Below are 20,385 nucleotides of genomic sequence, written 5' to 3'. Positions count from 1 at the left end.
AGGCTGGAGTGTTTATAAATGAATGTCAAGAAAGCTGACTGCATGATCAAAGTAAATACAATACACATTTTAAAAAAGGGCAGGGCTTTGATTAAGAGTTGCGGCCATCTTCTTTCAGGGCTTCTCCCTATAGACACCGCTGCCTGGAGCATTTTTTTTGTGTGTATTGTTTTAATAAAGTTTGTTTTAGTCACTGAACCTCGTCAAAACAATTCTCTATCTCCCTTAATAGGAAAGAATTGAATTTCAATATCTAAAGCAGAGGGTTTTGTTTAACTCTGGCAACTGGTGTGTGGACTGTAGCCATGAATAGGGGATTAAAAATGGCAATACATATATTTTTATAATCTGAAACTTCTTGGTCTGCATGTTCCAAGACTACGGCTACCATTCTCTTTGGAAATACCATTTCAAGGTAATTTCCCTTTTTAGGCTAGCATTTGAATTTCTACAGAAACTTTGCAACAACAGGAAGCAGAAAGGGCAGGCCGACGGGACCTGAAGGAGGCCCAATCTGTGGGACCTCACCGGTCTCTGGGAACTATGCGGCAGTATGCGGTCCTGTAGCAGTATTCCAATATCTCAGGGGCTGCCATAAAGAAGAGGGAATTAAGCTATTTTCCAAAGCACCTGAAGGCAGGACAAGAAGCAACAGGTGGAAACTAATCAAGGAGAGAAGCAACCTAGAACTAAGGAGAAACTTCCTGACAGTGAGAACAATTAATCAGTGGAACAGCTTGCCTCCAGAAGCAGTAAATGCTCCAACACTGGAAGTTTTTAAGAAGAGACTGGACAGCCACTTGTCCGAAATGGTGTAGGGTTTCCTGCCTGAGCAGGGGGTTGGACTAGATGACCTCCAAGGTCCCTTCCAACTTTACTATTATTATTATTAAGTAACCTGGTCCTAAGCCATGAAGGGCTTTAAAGATGATAACCAACACCTTGAATTGTGTCCACAGACCCACAGGAAGCCAGTGCAGCTCACGGAGGATAGGTGACACGTGAGTGTACCTTGGTGCACCCACAATCACTCACTCTTGTATACATCAGTGTGTATACAAGCTTAGTGCCTTTTAGATGCATTTATATTGTACTGGGACTACAACAGTCCCAAATGTCTTCTTTCTCGGCTATTATGATGTCATCCTAATGCATCAAAATGCAGGAAATTGTAAGGCAGTGAATGATTACAATAGTGGATTAGCTGTAGCACATGTGCCTCTGATTCTAATTTGTTAGAGGAATAAGTAACAAACCATAATTATGTCAAAATATATGCCATGACCTCATAGCACAAATGACACCATGGAATCTACTTTGGGTACCTAACTTATTATCATTCACATGTCAACAATTTGCTTTTGTGGTTTCCTGCAATGGTACATGGGAGACAGGGAGAAAAGCCACAGAGCAGACAATGGTCAGGCAAATGGCAGCCGAGTCCACAGAAGGAATGTAGGAATGAAGGGGCCTCCCTAGTTTCTTAGACTGGGGGTCTCCAGCCCCCAGTCCATGGACCAGCACTGGTCTGCGGTATGCCAAAAACAGCCGCACAAACAAGTGAAGCCCCATCCGCAGGATGCAGGCAGCATGTGAAACCTCTTCCTCTCTGGTCCATGGAAAAGCCGCTCTTCAACGAACTGGTGTGCCCAAAAGGTTGGGGGCCGCTATCTTAAAATATAAAGGTGAGGTGGGGGAAGATATATGCTTTCAGGTTTGCAATATTTTGCCAATCTAACACTACAGTAAAAGAGTAAGCTAGTACTTCCAGGTATACTTCTTGTCTGGCCTGCTTCACAAGGCTGATACTTCCCTAGAAGGAAGCTTCCGGCTGTTATGAAATTTGATGAGTAGCGATGAGGACCTCATCGCTACTCATCAAATTCCATAACTTGGTACATACGTTTTAAAGTAAACTGAGACCTGCACAATATTATCTGAGATGCCTAAACACCAGGCCCAGCTAAGGCAACTGTGCTCTCTTCAGGAACAATGTATTCCATCATATCTACCATGATATTCCATCCCTTTCTATATGCATTCTGAGCATATTCATGATGATTGCACGTTAGGCGTTCCCTGAGAGGGATTTTCTACCTCATAAAATTTTGTTTATGTGTGTCCAATAAAACTCCTACTATCTCTTTTAGTACTTTTTTTTCTTTTGTTCAATGGTGGCAGTTCTACAAGTCCCTGTAGTTTTCTTGGCAAGGTTTTTCAGAAATGGTTTGCCATTGCTTCTTTCTAAGGGCTGAGAAAGTGACTGGCCCGAGCTCACACAACTGACTTTGTGCCTACAGTGGGATTAGAACTCCCAGATTTTCTAGCCCAATACCTTAACCACTACACCAAACTAGGTCTCATACTGTACATAGATAGTGCTATTATGTCTATTAAGGAATGAGTTTAGTATTATTTGCAGCATAAGGAGCCCTGGTGGCACAGTGGTTTGAATACACTATTGAAAGCAAACTCTGCCCACAGCCTGGAATTCGATCCTGATGGGGCTCAAGGTTGACTCAGTTTTCTATCCAGTCGATAAAATGAGGAGCCAGATTGTTGGGGGCAATATGCTGACATTTGTAAAGTGTCCAGAGAGTGCTGTAAAACACTATCGGGCAAGTGCTATTGCTATTTTCCCCACATATACTGGGATGGTAATGCTGCAATCTACTGGCTAGAAATTCTGAGAGTGGCAGTTCCAAGCATACAGATACATTTGGCATATATATTACTGCTTGCAATACTTTTTCTCTAGCATAGTCACAGTATCCAAAGAACCTGTAATGCTTTTCCCTCCAATATTGTCATTTCTGCAAAGCAATGATTTAAATACGGTTCACACTTAATTGCATAGAAATTGTTCCTAGATAGGAACTGCTTTAACTGAATGGCTGTCTGTAAGCAAATATGGTCTTGCAATACAAGAACTGTGAAAATAATTTTGTTATTTTATTTACTGCTAAAGACCTTTTGTGATTGATAGGGTTTGCTTTAAGTAAAGAGTCCCACCCCATTTTTATCTCAATAAAGCTATCACTCAGCTTTGGATTTTATAGGGTTTTTTTTTTCCCCTGTGGGCCAGCAAATGATTTTTGGGCAAAATTATATTTCTGCTGCCATCTGCTGGCCAGCCTAATATTGAAAACATATGTTTTACTTTGTTACATATCCTAGCATAATTGATGGATGGGTTTTTGTTTTTTTATAGAAACACTACCAAATAGTGTTTCTTCTACCATTTTACTCAAGATGCTTAACATTTGTAGCTTCACATTTTTTGCTTGCAAGTTCAATGATAAAGCCAGGCAACAATACAGTTCAAAAGATAAATTCTCCTAATCAAAATACACACCTATGAATTATAAATTGGCATAGAATAGCAGAAAAGGTTATTGTAGCAAAAAAAAAAAAGAACTGACTTGCTGGAAACCAAAATAATCCTATTTTAAGTTAGAATAAGCAAATTAATTAATGGCATCACACTATATGTCCAGCACAATGTGTTGTTTACTGCTTGTTTACATACATTCTTTCTAAACTCCAGGGACCGCTACATATTCACAGGTGTGACTCAGTTTCTAAAAAACACAAAAAAATCTTTTCCTTGGGAAACTTGAGGGACTCATCAATTATCCAGTCTTTAGGTAGCAGGGGAAGGATGTATTCCTTTGCTTCACGGTTAACACTTGTAACAGATTTCTTTCTGTAATCTGCCTCCCTCCAAATTCCTATTGTTTTTGGCTTTCGTTTTAGCAGACCTTTGAATAATTTCCACTGTAGATCCTTCAGGCCTTCAAAAGTTACGTATTTTGTTTCTTTAAAGAAAGAAAGTACAGAATATCAGATCATATCAGATATTAGTGAATATGTTTTTTTCCTTGGCTGAGAAAAATTTAAAAAGGAATAGCACTCAGTATATTATGCCAAAACATTATAATTGGACTGGAAACTGCAGATGCCAGGCCCATCAAATAGCCTATTGCTGCTAGATAGCCTACTGAATTCTTTTTTGAGAATTCACAGGAGGAACCAGCTTGATAATACAATTCTGTTCTTGTGCAGCTAGGGTTGGAAACCAGACTTCCAGATATTGCAGAATTACAAATCCTACTATAATATCTGGCATCATCAGCCAAGCTGGCTAGGACCTGCATGAAGCTTCTGCTCATACCATGTTTCTCTGAAAATAAGACCTATCCTGAAAATAAGGCCTAGCTTGATTTTTATGCATGTGTCTAATATAAGCCCTAGTTAAGACCCTGTCCACTGTCCCATTGTCTGGTTGCACGAGGTGGGATGAGATGCATGGATAAAAATAAAGCTAGAGTGGGGGTGGGGGGGTGAAGCTGCCCCACGCACCCCGCACCCACTTACCTTAAGGGCCCCCGCTTTCCACGGCACAACTGCCTCACCTTGCGGCGGCGTGCAGCCCCATGCAGAAGGAGGCTGCATGGCCGCTACTGGCCCACTTCTTCTGCAGCTGCTGGCCACCACTTGCACATGTTGTCCCTACCCTTCTTTTCACCAGCAGAGGCCTTCAGGTTCTCCCTGGCCTTTTCCTGAAGGGGCTTTGCCCGTGAAACAGAGGCTGGGTGGGATGATGCGCGTATCATCCCGGAGCTCCATTCTGGGCTAAGAGGCCTTTCCTGAAAGCCTCTGCTGGCAAAATGGAGGCTGGGGATCACACACGCGAACAGTAGTGAGTGGTCGCAGAAGAAGTGGGCCAATGGCCACACAGGTTCCTTCTGGACAGGACTGTTAGTGCCACTGCTGTGAGGCAGGACAGTGGAAAAGACACCCCCGAAAATAAGACCCAATGCCTCTTTTGGAGGAAAAAAAAAGAATGGGCCTTATTTTCGGGGAAACACGGGGTACGTGCATTTCCAGATAGTAGAGGCTACTTTCGCTGCTTGTAACTTGAACTAAAGGAGGTAGAAGCTCAAGATCAAGCTTAAGTGACCACATTCAGTCCTGTCCTCCAATGAAATGCCACTTCTATTTCAGCCACCAAGTTTTACACATAGTTTGATGTTTAACTCGGGCCTACTCAATCTGGCCTCCTTCCAGGTATTTCCTAGCGAGTGTGACAATTTCTGAGAATTCCAGAAGTTAAAGTCTGCACATTTGGAAGACAATCAGGTTGGAAATTATGAGTTATGTAAATACTTTGAAGCGGGGCATTCTCCACATAAGTTGGGACAGCTATTCCCAAGATTCTTAGCCACAATATCTATGGTTATTAGATTGAGACAGACAGGTTTTGAATGAGATTCGCAAACTACAGACTTTATGAATTTTGCTACTAACTTCTAAGCAGAAAGTCCTTCTGACTTTAATATTTATCTCCAGTTTCCCTCATATTACAAAATAGCTATTCTCCCAATCAGTGGCTGATTCTTTTATTTAATCTTTTACCTCTCTTATAATTCACTTTCTGAACACAATATTCAGGAGTTCTCCCTGACTTCAAAAGGATCCACTACTTAACTGTTTGGGCTCAAAAACTGGCTTCCATTCTTAAGTTTTGAAAATCATTAACCCATATTTTCATTTTATCTGAATGCTTTACTCATCCCCAATTACAACTGAGAATCTAGGCAACCTTGAAATATTGGTACTTTTGCTGTTTCAAGTAAAGTAGGTGGTTTCTTCTTTTTGCGCCTCAGCATTAAAGAGTCTATCCTGCACAGTATTTCTCCTGTGAGACATTGTTTCCTGATGATGGGAAATGGCAAATGAAGACAATTCTCTATTAAAACCAGGTAAGGAAGCACATATGCTGGTGGCAGTTCAGGATAAGGCTTCTGTTTGCTTTTTGACTCAACCAGTTGTTTGGAAAGTACAGATGTGGGAGTATCTCTGTCTTCGGTAGCATCTTTATCTGAATCCTTTATAACGATTGCATCTTCATGAAGCACACTAGAGCAGATGGAGTTGGGTTCCTGGAGTTGGTCTTTATCCATTTTTGCAGCTGTCCTTCAAGAACTGCTGGCTGAATGGCATGAAGAAGAGTTGAGTAAGGTTCTTTAGAAGTCATTCTACATAGTTGCTTCACATACATTTAAATACAAGGGTTAGTAGCTTATAATATTCCTTAATTCCTTTTTATCTAGAAAGTGATTTGCAATAGATTAAAAATTAAATTGCACATTTGTAATTTGACCTGTAATGATCAAAGATGACATAATATGTAGTATCCTGGTTCACATATATTAAGTATAATTAGTAATGATAAGTAATTAACATGAGGTAAGATGGGCAGCCTATACCTTTTATAAATATATAAATATATAAAAAATAAAAACATGTTTAGCTTTGATTTAGCATGATCTATGAGCCTAGCTAATTGTGACTGATTTAAACCACAACTTAGCCAACTATTTAAGAGAAAAGCACAATGTGGGTATTTTTTTTCTTTTGATTTAGCATAGTATACAAGCCTACTGTAGAGAAGGCAATATATTCCAGTCAATTATCTAGTAAGAAAAAAAATCTCATTCTTTTCAATGCTTTTTTCAATGAATTGAATTCAGCGTAATTATGGTATCTACACTTGAACCAATTATAATATATAATTATATATAATATATATTTAATTATATAAACATAACATTATATTTATATAAATATAAATATTTATATTGTATAAATATAACAATGACCATATTCAGGATACTTCAGCTGACTCAGTTTAACTTAGGCTTGCTTGCTACTGATGCTGACTAGTTTGCACTCGGCATATAATTTTAATAAAAATGCCAACCATTACAAATAGTGTTTGATCAGTATACCACAGCTGCATCTGGTTGGTCTAAATCATTTGGAGCTCAAAAATGCAGATGACTATTAAACAGCAACAAATTGGAATATTTGGTATCTCTTAGCTGCTATGTACTGGTAGTCCTGATTTTGACAACCCACTTAGCTCTTTTGAAGCACTCTGAATCAATTCACACTTCGACTTACGACCGCAATTGAGCCTAAAATTTCTGTTGCCAAGTTAGACGGTGGTTAAGTGAGTTTTGCTCCATTTTAAGTCCTTTCTTGCCACAGTTGTTAAGTGAATCACTATAGTTGTTAAGTTAGTAACATGGTTGTTAAGTGAGCCTGGCTTCTCCATTGTCTTTGCTTGTCAGAAGATCATAAAAGGTGATCACATGCCCCCGGGACATTGTGACCGTCATAAATATGAGTCAGTTGCCAAGCTTTTGAATTTTGATCACATGACCATAAGGATGCTACAACAGTCATTAAGTGTGAAAAATGGTCATAAGTCACTCTTTTCAATGTTGTTGTAACTTTGAACGATCACTAAATGGACTGTTGTAAGTTGAGGACTACCTATATAGTTCTTCATACATGGACTTCCCTTTTTTGAGCTCTAGGATTGCCTGGTTCAATGACCCAAATAAATGGATTATCAAACAAATTCATCCAGAGTTCTCATTCAAGGCATATATATTATCCTGTTTTAGACATATTATGTGAAGATTTAGCTTTCCAGAGAAAGCTTTGAGGCTGGAAAGGAAAGAGAAGAGGACAACTAGTAGCAAACCCATCACCAGTTACAGTGGTGATGGATGCACCATTGGAAGACTAAAAGACCAGCTTAGGGACTGATCACCCTGGAGAAAATATATGTAGTCGTTAAGAGTTGAACACCAACTTCATGGTATATAATCAGGATCATATAACAAACTCAATCAGACTAGAGATGGAAGAGACCTTGGAGGTCTTCTAGTCCAGGGCTTTTCAACCAGTGGTATGGGTACCACCTGTGGTACATTGGCACCTGGCAGGTGGTACATGACCATCCTAGAAAAGTGGTAGCGGGGGAGGGGAATGAGCTGAACCGGTGGCAGCACCGCACAAGCCTGAGCGAGAGATGGCTGGAGCTGCAGGGCTGTCAGGGCTCAGTGGAAGCACCAGGTTCAGTGCCGCTTTCCAGCTGATTGGCACTTCTTCGGGACTGTCAGGGCTCAGTGGAAGTGCCAGGATCAGCGCCAGGCTCCAGCTGGAGCTCGGTGCTGATCTGGCGCTTCTGCTGAGCCCTGAAGAAGCACCAATCAACTGGAATGTTGCCTTGTCTCCAGGGTCTTGTGATTTACATTCAGATGCATGGCAACTGATTCATATTTATGATGGTCACAGTGTCCCAGGATCATGTGAAGTGACCAAAACCTGCTGCAACCACCCATCAGATGGGGGGGAATAAAAACCACACACACTCCACCCCACCCCCACTGCCAATTCTCAACAGACATGCTCACAACAATGGAAACGTCAGACAGGAGGAAGAGCACCGCCAGATGGACAGGCAACTGTCTTGCTTGGCTGTGGCTTGGGGGGGGGGCACTTTTTTCAGTGCCATTGTAACTTCGAACAGTCACTAAGCGAACTGTTGTAAGTCGAGGGCTACCTGTAGTTCATCACTTTTTTCCTTTTTTTTTTTTTTTTGGTCATCAAGTTTTTGACACCTTGCTAGGTGACTGGTGGTACTCGGATATTGCCGTATCCTAAAAGTGGTACAATGGGTGAAAAGGTTGAAAAGCCCTGTTCTAATCCAACCCCTTGTTCAAGCAGGAGATCTTGGCCTACACCATTTCAGATAGGTCCAGTCTTTTCTATGCAAAATATAATAATGCAAAATATTTTTCAGGTTGCTCTTTTGTTTTTTCCTTCTATTATTAAATGTGTTAAGCATAATTAGGACATACAAGTTTGTTTTTCTAGTTTCAAAATGTAGAAAGTCACTGCACTGGCTTTTGACAAAAAGTCAAAAAAAGAAAGTTCCAGGGAAAACTATAAAAGGATTTGGGGATTTTTTTGTATTTTGTATTTTTTTGTATTTATGTCCCACCCTTATTATTTCTATAAATAAGTCAAGGACATACCCAATACTCCTCCCTTTTCCTATTTCCCCCACAACAACCCTGTGAGGCAGGTTGGCTTGAGGGAGAGAATAATTGGTCCAAAGTCATCCAGGTAGCTTTCATGTCTAAGGTGGGATAAAACTCTGTCTCTTAGCCTGCTACCTTAACTACCAGACCAAACCGGCTGACATTGAAGGTTGTCTGTATATGCTTTGAACTGGGATTACAAAAGTCTGAGAGGCCTCTTCCTGCTTTCAAAAATTAGAGCAGGACAGAAATAATATTGAGGGATTCCCCCCCCCCCAACCTTAATCCTTAACTTTATAACTTTAACTTTTTGTTTGTTTGCTTCAGTGGGATGCAAGCCAATTAATTACCAAAATCTTCTCCTGAGCATAAGCGTACCATCATGAACAAGTGAAACTTCAACTCGGTTAAGCACAATCTCACATCACGCAGAAGTAGACACGAATCAGCCACATTTTATCCCGGAGAGTTGAAACTTACCCAGCCTAAGAAACGTCCATTAAGCTTTTTTTCGGAGTTTATAAAACTTTCCGCTTTTCTGCATGGAAGGGGAAAGGAAAAAAGAGACCCGACTAGGTAACAGGTGGCAACAAAGAAGCCAAACTCACGTGCGGAAAGGAGTGTTTTGCGAAAAACCTCCCTCTGGGGGGGGTCGATAGGGGAAAAAAAGCGAGCGTCCCTTTCGGGGCCGGAGGAATTTTTCTTATCGCCCGGTGTTCCAAACATTCCCACCACAAGACGAAAAAGATGCATCGGAAAAACCACTTAACAAGAGCAGCCCAAAATATCAGAAGTGTGAGAGATCGTCGTCACGTAGAGAAATCAGCTTTTGAGGATTTAAAGACCGCAGGACAATTTCAGAGAGCAAAACTTACCGGCGGCGACAGATCACGCATGCGCCTCGCCTAGCCGGGTTGGGGAAGCTGGGTCTATCCCTTCCCGCCCGCTGAACCAATCAGTGGTTTCAAAAGGATGCCTCATTATCGTCTCACAATTTCTACCGCTGCCTCCCTCTATACAAGAGAGCAAGGTAAGGAGTTTGGGGTAAAGGAGAGGCTGGGCTTGCCAGCCCGGGTTTAGCCCGACCCCCCCCCCCCATGAAATCTTAGCGAGCAGCCAGGCGACGCTGGTCCGAAGGGGAGGCTCGCTCCGCGGTGCTCGAAAAAAGGAGCTCCATCCAGCCGCAAACCTCTGGAGCAGGGGTTCTCAACCTTGGCAACTTTAAGACTTGTGGACTTCAACGCCCAGAATTCCTCAGCCAGCAAAGCTGGCTGAGGAATTCTGGGAGTTGAAGTCCACAAGTCTTAAAGTTGCCAAGGTTGAGAACCCCTGCCTGGAGCTTGAGGTGGGAGCAAATCCTACTGAACGACGAGGCCCCGGCTACCTCCTCAGTGAACGAACTGGGCCCCCCGATTGAGTCTTCACCCTCTTCGCGTTTCTTTGAAAGCAGATGTCTATGGAGATTCTCAGTCATTCCAGGCCATAGTTGTCCCATAGGTGCTTTTTGACGAGGCAACTGGACTGTCTTGTTTTTCCTTGAAGACGTTTCGCTTCTCATCCAAGACGCTTCTTCAGCTCTGACTGGATGGTGGGGAATGGAAGGATTTATATTCCTTGCAGACAGCTGGTCATTTGCATTCTTTGAAAGTAAGTTTGCAACTCCCGGACGTCATTTCTGTGCAGAGGGAGGGAAGATTGCACATCAGTAATATGTAAGGAAATAATAGGAATAGGAATAGGATAGAACAGTTGGACCTTGGAGGTCTTCTAGTGACTAGTCCAACCCCCTGCTCAGGCAGGAAGCCCTATACCATTTCAGACAAATGGTTGTGTAATCTCTTCTTAAAACCTTCCAGTGTTGGAACATTCATAACTTCTGGAGGCAGGTTTTTCCACTGGTTAATTGTTCTAATTGTCAGGAAATTTCTTCTTAGTTCTAGGTTGCTTCTCTCCTTGATTAGTTTCCATCTATTGCTTCTTGTCCTGCCCTCAGGTGCTTTGGAGAATAGCTTGACTCCACTTCTTTGTGGCAACCCCTGAGATACTGGAACATGTCACTGCTGTGGTCCTCCAGGGGTAATATAACATCTGGCAGTGTCAATCAGCATTGTAAGAAATGCTGAAAGCTTCAAGTTGTAGATCAGGACGACTCCAAATTGCCCAAATCTTTTTAAGAAAAATAAAAGGTGTTGCCACTAAAAAGCAATATTGGAGTGATTAAGACAGGATAGCAAAATATTACTTATGGGTTAAATTGAAAGTTCTATTTGTGTAATATATGCAAAAAATTTTTTTTAGTGTTTTGTAAATCAGTGTTCTACATACCTGGCAACTTTTAAGATACGTGGACTTCAATTCCCAGAATTCCCTGGCCACCAGTTTACATATGACAGGTGAGATGTAACTGGTCTCCAGTTCACCAAACTGAAAATTCATCCATGTCCAATTTTAACACAAGTGATGTTGAGTGTAGGGCAGGGGTAGGCAACCTTGGCTCTTTTATGACTCGTGGACTTCAATCTCAGAATTTCTGAGCCAGTTCCATGAGTCACAAAAGAGCCAAGGTTGCCTACCCCTGGTGTAGGGGAATATATTCCATGTATTCTGGAGTTCTGTGCATAGGTACTATCAATATGCCATGTTTTCTACTTTCCCCAACTTGTCTCACTGCAAAACCATGTGCGGATTTGCCCTCCCACATCACCTGGAACTGACTCTCCAATCATTAACAAGCAGGAGTCGGCTGTTTTAATTGATCTTGGAAGTGATGCGGAGATCATCAACCTACCAAAGAGGCATGTAGGTGGAGAAGATTGCTGTTTTTGTCACGTTATCAGTATACTGACCCAAATTCAAAAGTGTTATATTTCAAATCCAGTCAGATAGTTAACTCAAAAGAAACGATCTTATAACAAACAAATATATTTTAATGAGAAAGATTACTTGCGTTCATGTTGAGATTGGTGCTGCTGGGAATACATTGGTTGTTCATCTTTCAGATCTTTTCCTTAGGTAAGAAGATTTTGCTCTTTATACCATCTTATAGGGGAGACCTTCCATGGCCCATGCTTCTTACAGACAAAGAGATTCCCATGTGGCTTGTGTCCAGGAAGTCTCTCCCAAAGACCTTTGGAACTCCTCCCACTGACCCATCCACATACCTAGCATTTAACCCAATAACTGCCAGACCTTCCAACATAGAGCTGGGTCATAGAGCTCTATGGGTCATAGAGCTCTATGGGCCAGAACAATCAGTCATAAAAATGCATTCTTTGCTGAGGGAATAGCTTGCTTAATCCCCCTCGTGAATTTTTTTTGAGATACGCATTACCTCTTGGGAGGTTTCTAGGGCCTGCAAAACTAGTGCACAAAGTGGGTGGGGCAGTACTCCATAGATTTTCATTTCTCATTTCTGTATTTGTGCCTTATTTCTCGTGTCCTCAATCAGTCCCCTTAATAGTATTTGAGGTAACTGCAGCAGAAGTTAGTTTTTCCCCCCTGTAGCAATTAGATTTGAAGGCCCAATCACTTTGCTGAAATATAAAATATTTTCATAGGCCAAAGGAACATTTACCTTTTATTGAGTAGCTCTCAATACTGAGATGAGCAGTATATAAATTTAATAAAATATAGTACTGCCCTAGGAAACCCATAGATTTAAAATATGAAGTTTTTGTCAGTTTGTGGCTCAAACTCTTAGATACTATATTTTAAAATAGATTAAAACAAGTTTATATGGAGAATATTTTTGTTAGAAATCATCTAATCTAGGCCAGTGGTGGCGAACCTATGGCACGGGTGCCAGAGGCGGCACTCAGAGCCCTCTCTGTGGGCACATGTGCCATTGCCCCAGTCTTGCCTCCCCCCGCGACCCTCTCCAGCAGCCCCCCTGAAGGAGAGTCATCCCCAAGCGTGGCCTACATGGGGCAGCGCAGCTAAAGAAATGGCAGCCAGGCAGCGTAGACAAGACTCTGCCCTCACACCCCATCATGCAGTTGATGCTGCAGGGCGCGGGCAGAGGGTGTGGCTGCCATAGCGCTGCTGGGCTGCCTGGGCAATCTGCGGCGGGCTCTGGAGGCAGTAAGTGGTCCAGTAAGCAGGCGGGGCAGGGGATGGGGGGCAGAGCGGGAGTAGGGCCAGTTTTTGGGCACTCGGTCTCTAAAAGGTTCGCCATCACTGATCTAGGCTCTGCCTATTATCACATATGGCAATATCTAGCTAAATTACAGTGATCCAAATAACTTAGCAATGTTAGGGTAGGACTTCAGTGGGAGACCACTAGGTAATCTCAGAACTGTAAGCTGGCCTGGGAAATTGAAAAATATCCCACAAGGAAGCAACAAGGAAACTGCATGTACAGGGTAATTGGAAGACAAGCTTGACCTATGGAAAGCGTGTCTTTTTACTGTAATAATCCATTTTGAAGTTAGGAAGGTAAAGTAGAATTCTCATTTATGGTTTGTTTAGGAATTGCTATAAATATATATACCATGATCACCAAAAGATAATTTATTACATTTTTAATTACATTATGGTACACATAACAGATGATCAATAAAGACACATTCATAAATTATTACTAGTATAAATGTACTTCATAATTGTGCGTTAGGTATTCAATAACAGTGCGTTGTATTTTCATAACTGAATTTCATTCACATACAGTAGCTTATGAATCAAGAAAAAACAAAATGCTTCTAAGAAAAAAAATCCATAAGTTTCTTACATGATGTTAGCTACATTCAAGTCCTTTTCATAACCATTAATCACATAGCATAGCTGTTTTCAGCATGGAATAATACTTAAACCCATTTTTGCAAAGTGAAAACAATATTATACATATTAATGAGTATATTCTTAGAGATTTTATCAATAACTATAACCCAGGCAAACCATGTTTGTAGGAGCTGAAAATTCAGCATGCCAAACTCTGTCCAGACTAAGCTGATTTTTCTTCTTGTACTCAAACATCTTATAAGCAGCAGCATGTCAAATCTGCCATGCAAAGCATTTTACGCCTTACCAAAGCAGTTTGTTCCAGCTGTTGAACTGTTTTCAAATGGATTTGTTCCCCAGTGTTTCACTTAAGTGCAAGTATCTGAAAAGCAGAGCTGTGGCAACTGATAAAGTTACTGGAGTAGTAATCTTGTGCTGTAACATGTGACATATATCATTCATATAACATTTTCCTCCTCCTCCCATCCTAAGGCTAGTATGATTGTCTGACCATGTAAGATAATTGCTATCTTACCATGAGAGAGTTTTGGAAACATTTACTGTACTTGATTGGGGAAAAAAACCTAATAAGTAAAAAGAACACTAAACTTTGTAAAAGTATGACTTCTTGAATCATAAAATCATGCAGATGAGTCTTAATTTCATCCAAGATTATTACATGAATACACAATATATTTGTAAAATTACTCTCTAAGTTGTCAGCACAATTCAAGCTTTTTTTCAAGCAAAATGACTTCTTATTCAGTTTTTAACAAAGTTAAAGTTGAATCATAAATTGCCATTAGTTAACAAAATTGTGGTGCTCAATAATTTAATTTTGCTGCATGATAATAAAATTATTTACTCCACTAGAGAAAATGTATTCTCTATGAATTAGTAAATACAATGCAGAATTTACTTTCAGTTGCTTTCATGATCTTTTTTTCCCCCCCAAAACAGAATTCTCCGTTACTACTGTTTGCTACACTCATAGTATAAGATTGTTGAAAACACTGTTGGCTTTTCTGGTTAAAAAAAAGGTTTACCTGCTTAAAAGGGATTAATCACTTCAAGTTATATAATCTCATAAGCCTATCAGAATTCAACTTAATTTTTCAAAGATTTATAAAACATTTAAACAGGGAACACTGAACATTTTTGCTATGCGATTGCCTTTTGCTTTAAAGTATAATGAACAATATTTAGATCCTGTAATACACAGAGAAGTATAATTCTTTCTATTCAAAATATAGTAAGTTTTCAGAAACTTTTTTAATTTTGTGAAGAATTAACACGACTGCTAAGAGTCGATTCCTTAAAAAATATAATTTGCTATAAACCAAATTATGAATTCTTATGCAATACTGTAGACTTTTTGCAAACAAACCACCTTTCATTCTATCCCACTTTAAGTTTTAGTAAGGGGGGGAGGGAACTGAACACACAGATTATATTTTCAAAATGCAGCAGTTTTATTTAGTGTCAAGCCCACTATTTTACAAAGTCTATATACTTGAAAAACACACAAAAACTGGTTACTTTTACATTGCTAAAAGTCATGGAATTAGTCCTGGCCATTTAAATATTGAAGCTTTCTCCACAGCCGCACGTTCCTTTGATGTTTGGGTTATTGAAAACAAATTCACTGGACAGTTTGTTTTCTATGTAGTCCATTTCAGTTCCTAAAAGTGTAAGTTGGGCTTTTTTTTCAATAAACACTCTGACACCTTTTTAAAAAGAAAAAAGAGATTTGAAAGATTTAGCATACAACAGGCTTTTTTTTTTTTACTACACAAAATATTGCTACAATATAGTTCATATATTTCACTACAGGCCAACAAATATTCAATAGGTTATAGATATTCCTTAAATACTACTTGCTTTGCACTTATTCAGTGATGTACTCTGCAAGCTATACTGATAATTTTTTTGGTATTTTTCCAAATGTGTATGAGGTTAAACATTCAAAAGTAGGCAGACTTAGTCATAAAAATAAATAAGTAAATTACTGGACCTTTAGTCAGTCATTGATTTCATGGTAAAAGCACCATGTTCGCTTAAAGGAGAGAATCAATCTCTGTCAATATTCTACAGAAAGGCGGGATATAAATAAAAAATATTCTTATTGACGGGGCTATTCAGCATGTTGGATTGAAAAGCAAAAGGGATGTTCTTTGGTGAGAGCATGAGGTCATAAATCTAGCACCTGTTGGCAGCAACACCTGAAGCTAAATGTGTCTTTTCCCTGGACAGCTACAGAGGGCACACTTGGGAACAAAGGCATGGCTGATTAAAGAGCTGCTTTGCCCATCCCTATGTGCTCTGAAGCACCTTTTGGCCTTTGAATCTGAAGTGCTACACACATTCAATTCTGTTGATTCTATTTGACACACTGCAAACAGATTTAGTTAGAAGTTAGAATTTGCAATGACTTTTGCAGTCTTACTATCCCGAGTACTCTTACCATCTTGTACTACTTCTTCGTCAGAATCTCCTTTTGATTTTGTATATTCTAGTGTATAGGACAGGCCATTACAACCTCTTGTGCGCACACCGACTTTAACTCCTACCTGAAATATAAATATTAAATTATTAAGAAACATTTTTGCATGAAGCCAACAATTCTCAAGTGCCAGAATTATTGTCCCAATGCTTTTATCGTAATTTGAATAGTATAAAGTTTTAGGGCAAATCAGCCATACACACAGATTCTGAGTCCTTTCAATCTAAGTGTCATTTATTTCTGAGTAGTGTTGTGCAAAACTCTACTATAAGTCTCATGAAAAACAATTGTCCAAATGGGACATGACTAGAATCTGTTCACCTAAATAAAGTCAATTTTGGCTACCTTTTAGGATCTTAGGATCAGTGACTTAATGAATCAGGACTATTTTGATTTGTACACAGAATGAAATTGGGATTTTTTTATTCACATAAAAGGGGTTTCGGGAGCGAGAGAAGAGGGAGCAAACCTGCTAGGAAGAGGGAGCAGGCAGATTTGGTTGAATAAATATGCGGGAGACGTGAGCAACCAGGAGAAGCAACTGGGAAAGATATGGGAAGGTTGAGGTGGGCTGACTAGTGGGACCAGCCAGCAGCGGTGAATGAGAGAAGAGGGCTGGTAAGGTGGGTTGTAGCCCATGTCAGGCTAGAAGTGCTGAGGAGAAAGAGGATGTGTGTCTCTTTCCATAGTTGCTTGCCCAGATATTTTGTTTGAGTAATGCAAAATCAGAGTGCCATAATCAGAGTGTTCTGAGGATTGGTTTTGCAGAACTTTTGCAAGTTCAAAATGATCTGGCCCAACGTCCAGATTGCAATAGTTTGTTCTGGATTTGAAACAAAACGTTTTCCTGTTTCAACCACATTCCCATCAACTATAATATACTGGTGACTGGCTACAGCAATACTCATTAGCAGATTGTGATACACTCCTGAATATCAAATAATGCCTGGCATACCATCTAGCACTACTTACGTGGTCAGGTTTGTCTTTTAGCAATTGTTTTATCTTATTCACTGCAGATGGGGTCTGAAAGGTATTAAGAAATTTGCGTTACAGGACTTATCAATTACACCTTTTTAAAGCAAATTTATTAAGTTATCACAAAGATAAAATACAAATTAAAAAAAGAAAAAAAAGATTAAAAGACAGAGGGGATCAAAGGGTTATTCGGGTTTTCTCCCGCGTAAATTTTTCTCCCGCGTCCAATTTTACGCGGGAGAAAACCCGAATAACCAAAGACCTACATACAAACACCCGCGAAAACCTCAGAAAACAAATATATATATATATGATGACTTCTAACTTTCTTCAGATGTAATAAAATAACCTCTTACTCTAAAACAAAAATGTTATAGACAATGTACAAATATTGGATTGTATGTTCTATTTTGTCCTTTTTATTCATAGAAAACTACAAGTAGTGAGAGAATAATTACACTTGAATGTTTAGGGAAGAATGGAATCAAGAGTTTCTTTTAACGTTAATTGTTTTGTTGAACTAAAAATGATACTAACATTTCTCAGCTGCTATCTATTCATCTTTATGCAGCACACTAAAATAATCTCTTGGCAGAATCTGAATTCAGCCCTGTTTTTCAGCTTCTCATTATCTTTGGCATGGGTTTTTTTAGAGATACACCTATTATTCCAACCTGTGAGAGGAATAATAATTAGGCTTCCCAACATTCCAGTAACATCTCTTTTCAATTACACTTTTATATATATAGTTGCATGTGTAGTTTGTCATTAATGTAATGCGGTGGAGGTGGGGTCTATGGGGAGAGGGGTTTATGCAATCAAACATTGATTTGACACATGGAAAAACCTCTTACAAGGTTTATAACTCAGAAATAATTATAAGTCCATCTAACAGCTATTTGGGCATGCTAATATTACGTTTTTTTGTTCATTGTAATTTCATACATGAAACCCGACTGGGTGACTTTGGGCCACTCATACTTTCTTAGCGTAACCCACCTCACAGGGCTGTTGTGGGGAAAACGGGAGGAGGAAGGCTCAACATCTGGAGTTATCTTTAAAAATAATAAAGACTCGTTAAAAAATAAATAAAAAATAAAATTATATTCCTTTTAATAATTTAAAAATATAAAGGAAGTGCTCTTGGATGGTCAATATTTATAATATTTTAAGAAAATATTGCTTAAGATTATGTATGGCTATCATATTTAAATAACATTTAATGATTTCCAGATGAGATTGATTGATCTGAGAAGCTAAGTAGGCTTGGCCTGGTTAGTACAGTACTAGGGAGGGAGATCTCCAGCAGTTTAGAAGGCTTGGGATAGATTGGGAAATTGGAAAACCACTCCAGAAGAAAGCAGGGGCAAACCACTTTGGTCACATTGTTCAAAAAAACTATGTGGACATGATCCCAAAGTTCTCAGGGTTAATTTTGCTTATGAAAATATAAATCATACTATTTCAGATCTCAATACATTCAGAGTATTTAACCATTTCTCCATTGAGATAAAACTGAACACCACAGAGCTGGTTTTATGCACAGAAGACTGAAAGCTTTACTGTGCTTGGCCACCAATACCTATGAATACGTTCATTTCTAAGTAAACAACTTGTTCTCATATACAGGTAGTCCTCAACTTACGACCACAATTGAGCCCATATTTTTCATTGCTACACAGGACAGTTAAATGAGTTGCACCCCATTTTATGATCTTTTTGCCACAGTTAAATGAATCACTGCAGTTGTTAAGTGAATCTGACCTCCCCCATTGGCTTTGATTCAGAAGCCAACCTGGAAGTTTATAAATGGTGATCACATGACCCCGGGAAAGCGCAACTATCATAAATACATGCCAGGTGCCTGAATTTTAATCATGTGACTATGGGATGTTGCAACAGTCGTACGTACGTGTGTAAACCGATCACGTCACTTTTTTCAGTGCTCTTTTAACTTTCAAAGTCACTAAATGAATTGTTTACTGTAAATCGAGGACTACTTGTACTACCCAATGATTGGAGGAGTAGTTGATGCCCATCATTACACACAATAAAGTTGTGTGGCAATAAAATATAATAATCCGTTCCATAACTTATATTGAAGACCAGAACAGGAAAATTACACAGAGGCATTTGTGTTTTCACCCTGATATAAATTCCTTTCACGTATTTCTCTATAATTTTTTTTAAAGGAGGTGGGCAACTACAGAAAACACCGTGGCATAAAAGGTGTTTTCCAGCTCTATAATCTTCAATATTGGGGAATCTCAGTTGAGATACAATAAACTGAGAAGCCTTAGTTTACAGCAGAACAGCAGAAAAAAACTACCACTACAAAAGCTTCCAGTGCTATACTTCTCCCTCTCATAACGTCCAGTAACAAAATAGTGAAAAGCTGTGAAGCTCATCTCCCACCAGCTGCACAATGGCAACAGTTTACTAGAAGCAATGCTGTAGAGGTAATCCTCGACTTACGGCACTGATAAAAGTGACTTATGACCATTTTTCACACTTATGACTGTGGCTGCATCCCTGTGGTCATGTGATCCCCTTTCGTAACCTTCTGACAAGCACAGTCAATGGAGAAACCAGATTCACTTAACAACCCATGTTACCAATTTAACAACTGCAGCAATTCACTTAACAAACGTGGCAAGAATAGTTGTAAAATGGGGCAAAGCTCGCTTAACAGATTTCTCACGGAGCAACATAAATTTGGGGCTCAACTGTGGTGGTAAGTTGAGGACTAACCGTACTGCGTCTGGAAACACTTTTTACCTAGCGAATGTTTCTGCCCGTGGTGGAAAGCAGATGAGGCATATATAGAAGAACAAAAAAAAAAGGGGGGGGGAGATTGAACAAAAGGGGGGGCTTCCGGAAAAGCGGCTGCAGCAATCCCCGCCAGACCATCACTGGGGTCCCTCCGCCCGCTCCAACGGCACGCCTGCGCAGCACGCTTGTTTACCAACCGGTAGCCCCCCCCCCCCCCGCCCGGAGCCTCAAGCCCGCTCTGCAGCGAGCGACAGATTCGGCTGCGCGGTGCAACTCCCCCGAATACTGACCAGCGTGAGGGCTGCTCGGGTAGCCTGGATCTTCCTCTTGCTCACAGCCCGGACCGTGGCTCGGACCATGGAGGAGGCCATGACCCTCACCCGCCTCAGCCGCGTCCTCCAATGTGGTCCATGCACCCAGCGGTCGAAGCAACGCAAAGCCAGGCGCGTTGGTGGCGTCAGCGAGCGAGGGAGGGAGGCGGTTGTTGTTCGAGAGCTTTCGCCGCTATAGGGT

The 20,385-nt window shown here is 40.3% G+C and overlaps 2 protein-coding genes across 2 annotated transcripts; both read right to left on the bottom strand.

Annotated features, from left to right (window-relative positions):
- Positions 1 to 3,492: 3,492 nt before the first annotated feature.
- LOC120308204 lies at positions 3,493 to 9,772 on the bottom strand. Its single transcript, XM_039343923.1, has 3 exons — positions 9,384 to 9,772; positions 5,606 to 5,995; positions 3,493 to 3,818 (listed from the first exon to the last, which is right to left on the bottom strand). The coding sequence occupies exons 2-3, from the start codon at positions 5,964 to 5,966 to the stop codon at positions 3,562 to 3,564; spliced, it is 618 nt and encodes a 205-aa protein (XP_039199857.1). The 5' UTR covers positions 5,967 to 5,995; positions 9,384 to 9,772; the 3' UTR covers positions 3,493 to 3,561.
- A 3,625-nt stretch (positions 9,773 to 13,397) lies between these two features.
- ISCA1 (iron-sulfur cluster assembly 1) lies at positions 13,398 to 20,385 on the bottom strand. The gene is made up of 4 exons (XM_039343905.1): positions 20,163 to 20,385; positions 17,095 to 17,148; positions 16,084 to 16,189; positions 13,398 to 15,346 (listed from the first exon to the last, which is right to left on the bottom strand). The coding sequence occupies exons 1-4, from the start codon at positions 20,241 to 20,243 to the stop codon at positions 15,198 to 15,200; spliced, it is 390 nt and encodes a 129-aa protein (XP_039199839.1). The 5' UTR covers positions 20,244 to 20,385; the 3' UTR covers positions 13,398 to 15,197.

This window comes from Crotalus tigris, unplaced genomic scaffold (genome assembly GCF_016545835.1).
Source record: "Crotalus tigris isolate CLP2741 ecotype Arizona unplaced genomic scaffold, ASM1654583v1 scf7180000017881.257975618366:2651188, whole genome shotgun sequence".
NCBI classification, from domain to species: domain Eukaryota; kingdom Metazoa; phylum Chordata; class Lepidosauria; order Squamata; family Viperidae; genus Crotalus; species Crotalus tigris.
The sequence above is the reverse complement of the archived record's forward strand: the minus strand, read 5'-3'. Positions and strand labels throughout refer to the sequence as shown.

What these genes read in the sequence shown, in the direction of transcription:
- LOC120308204 (XM_039343923.1), bottom strand. Translation starts at nt 5,966, where the DNA reads ATGGATAAAGACCAACTCCAGGAACCCAACTCCATCTGCTCTAGTGTG. An exon ending in AAAAGTACCAATATTTCAAG is followed by an intron (nt 3,819 to 5,605) that starts GTTGCCTAGATT and finishes CTTTCTTTAAAG; the next exon opens with AAACAAAATACGTAACTTTT.
- ISCA1 (XM_039343905.1), bottom strand. Translation starts at nt 20,243, where the DNA reads ATGGCCTCCTCCATGGTCCGAGCCACGGTCCGGGCTGTGAGCAAGAGG. An exon ending in CCCGAGCAGCCCTCACGCTG is followed by an intron (nt 17,149 to 20,162) that starts GTCAGTATTCGG and finishes AATACCTTTCAG; the next exon opens with ACCCCATCTGCAGTGAATAA. An exon ending in CGAAGAAGTAGTACAAGATG is followed by an intron (nt 15,347 to 16,083) that starts GTAAGAGTACTC and finishes CTTTTTAAAAAG; the next exon opens with GTGTCAGAGTGTTTATTGAA.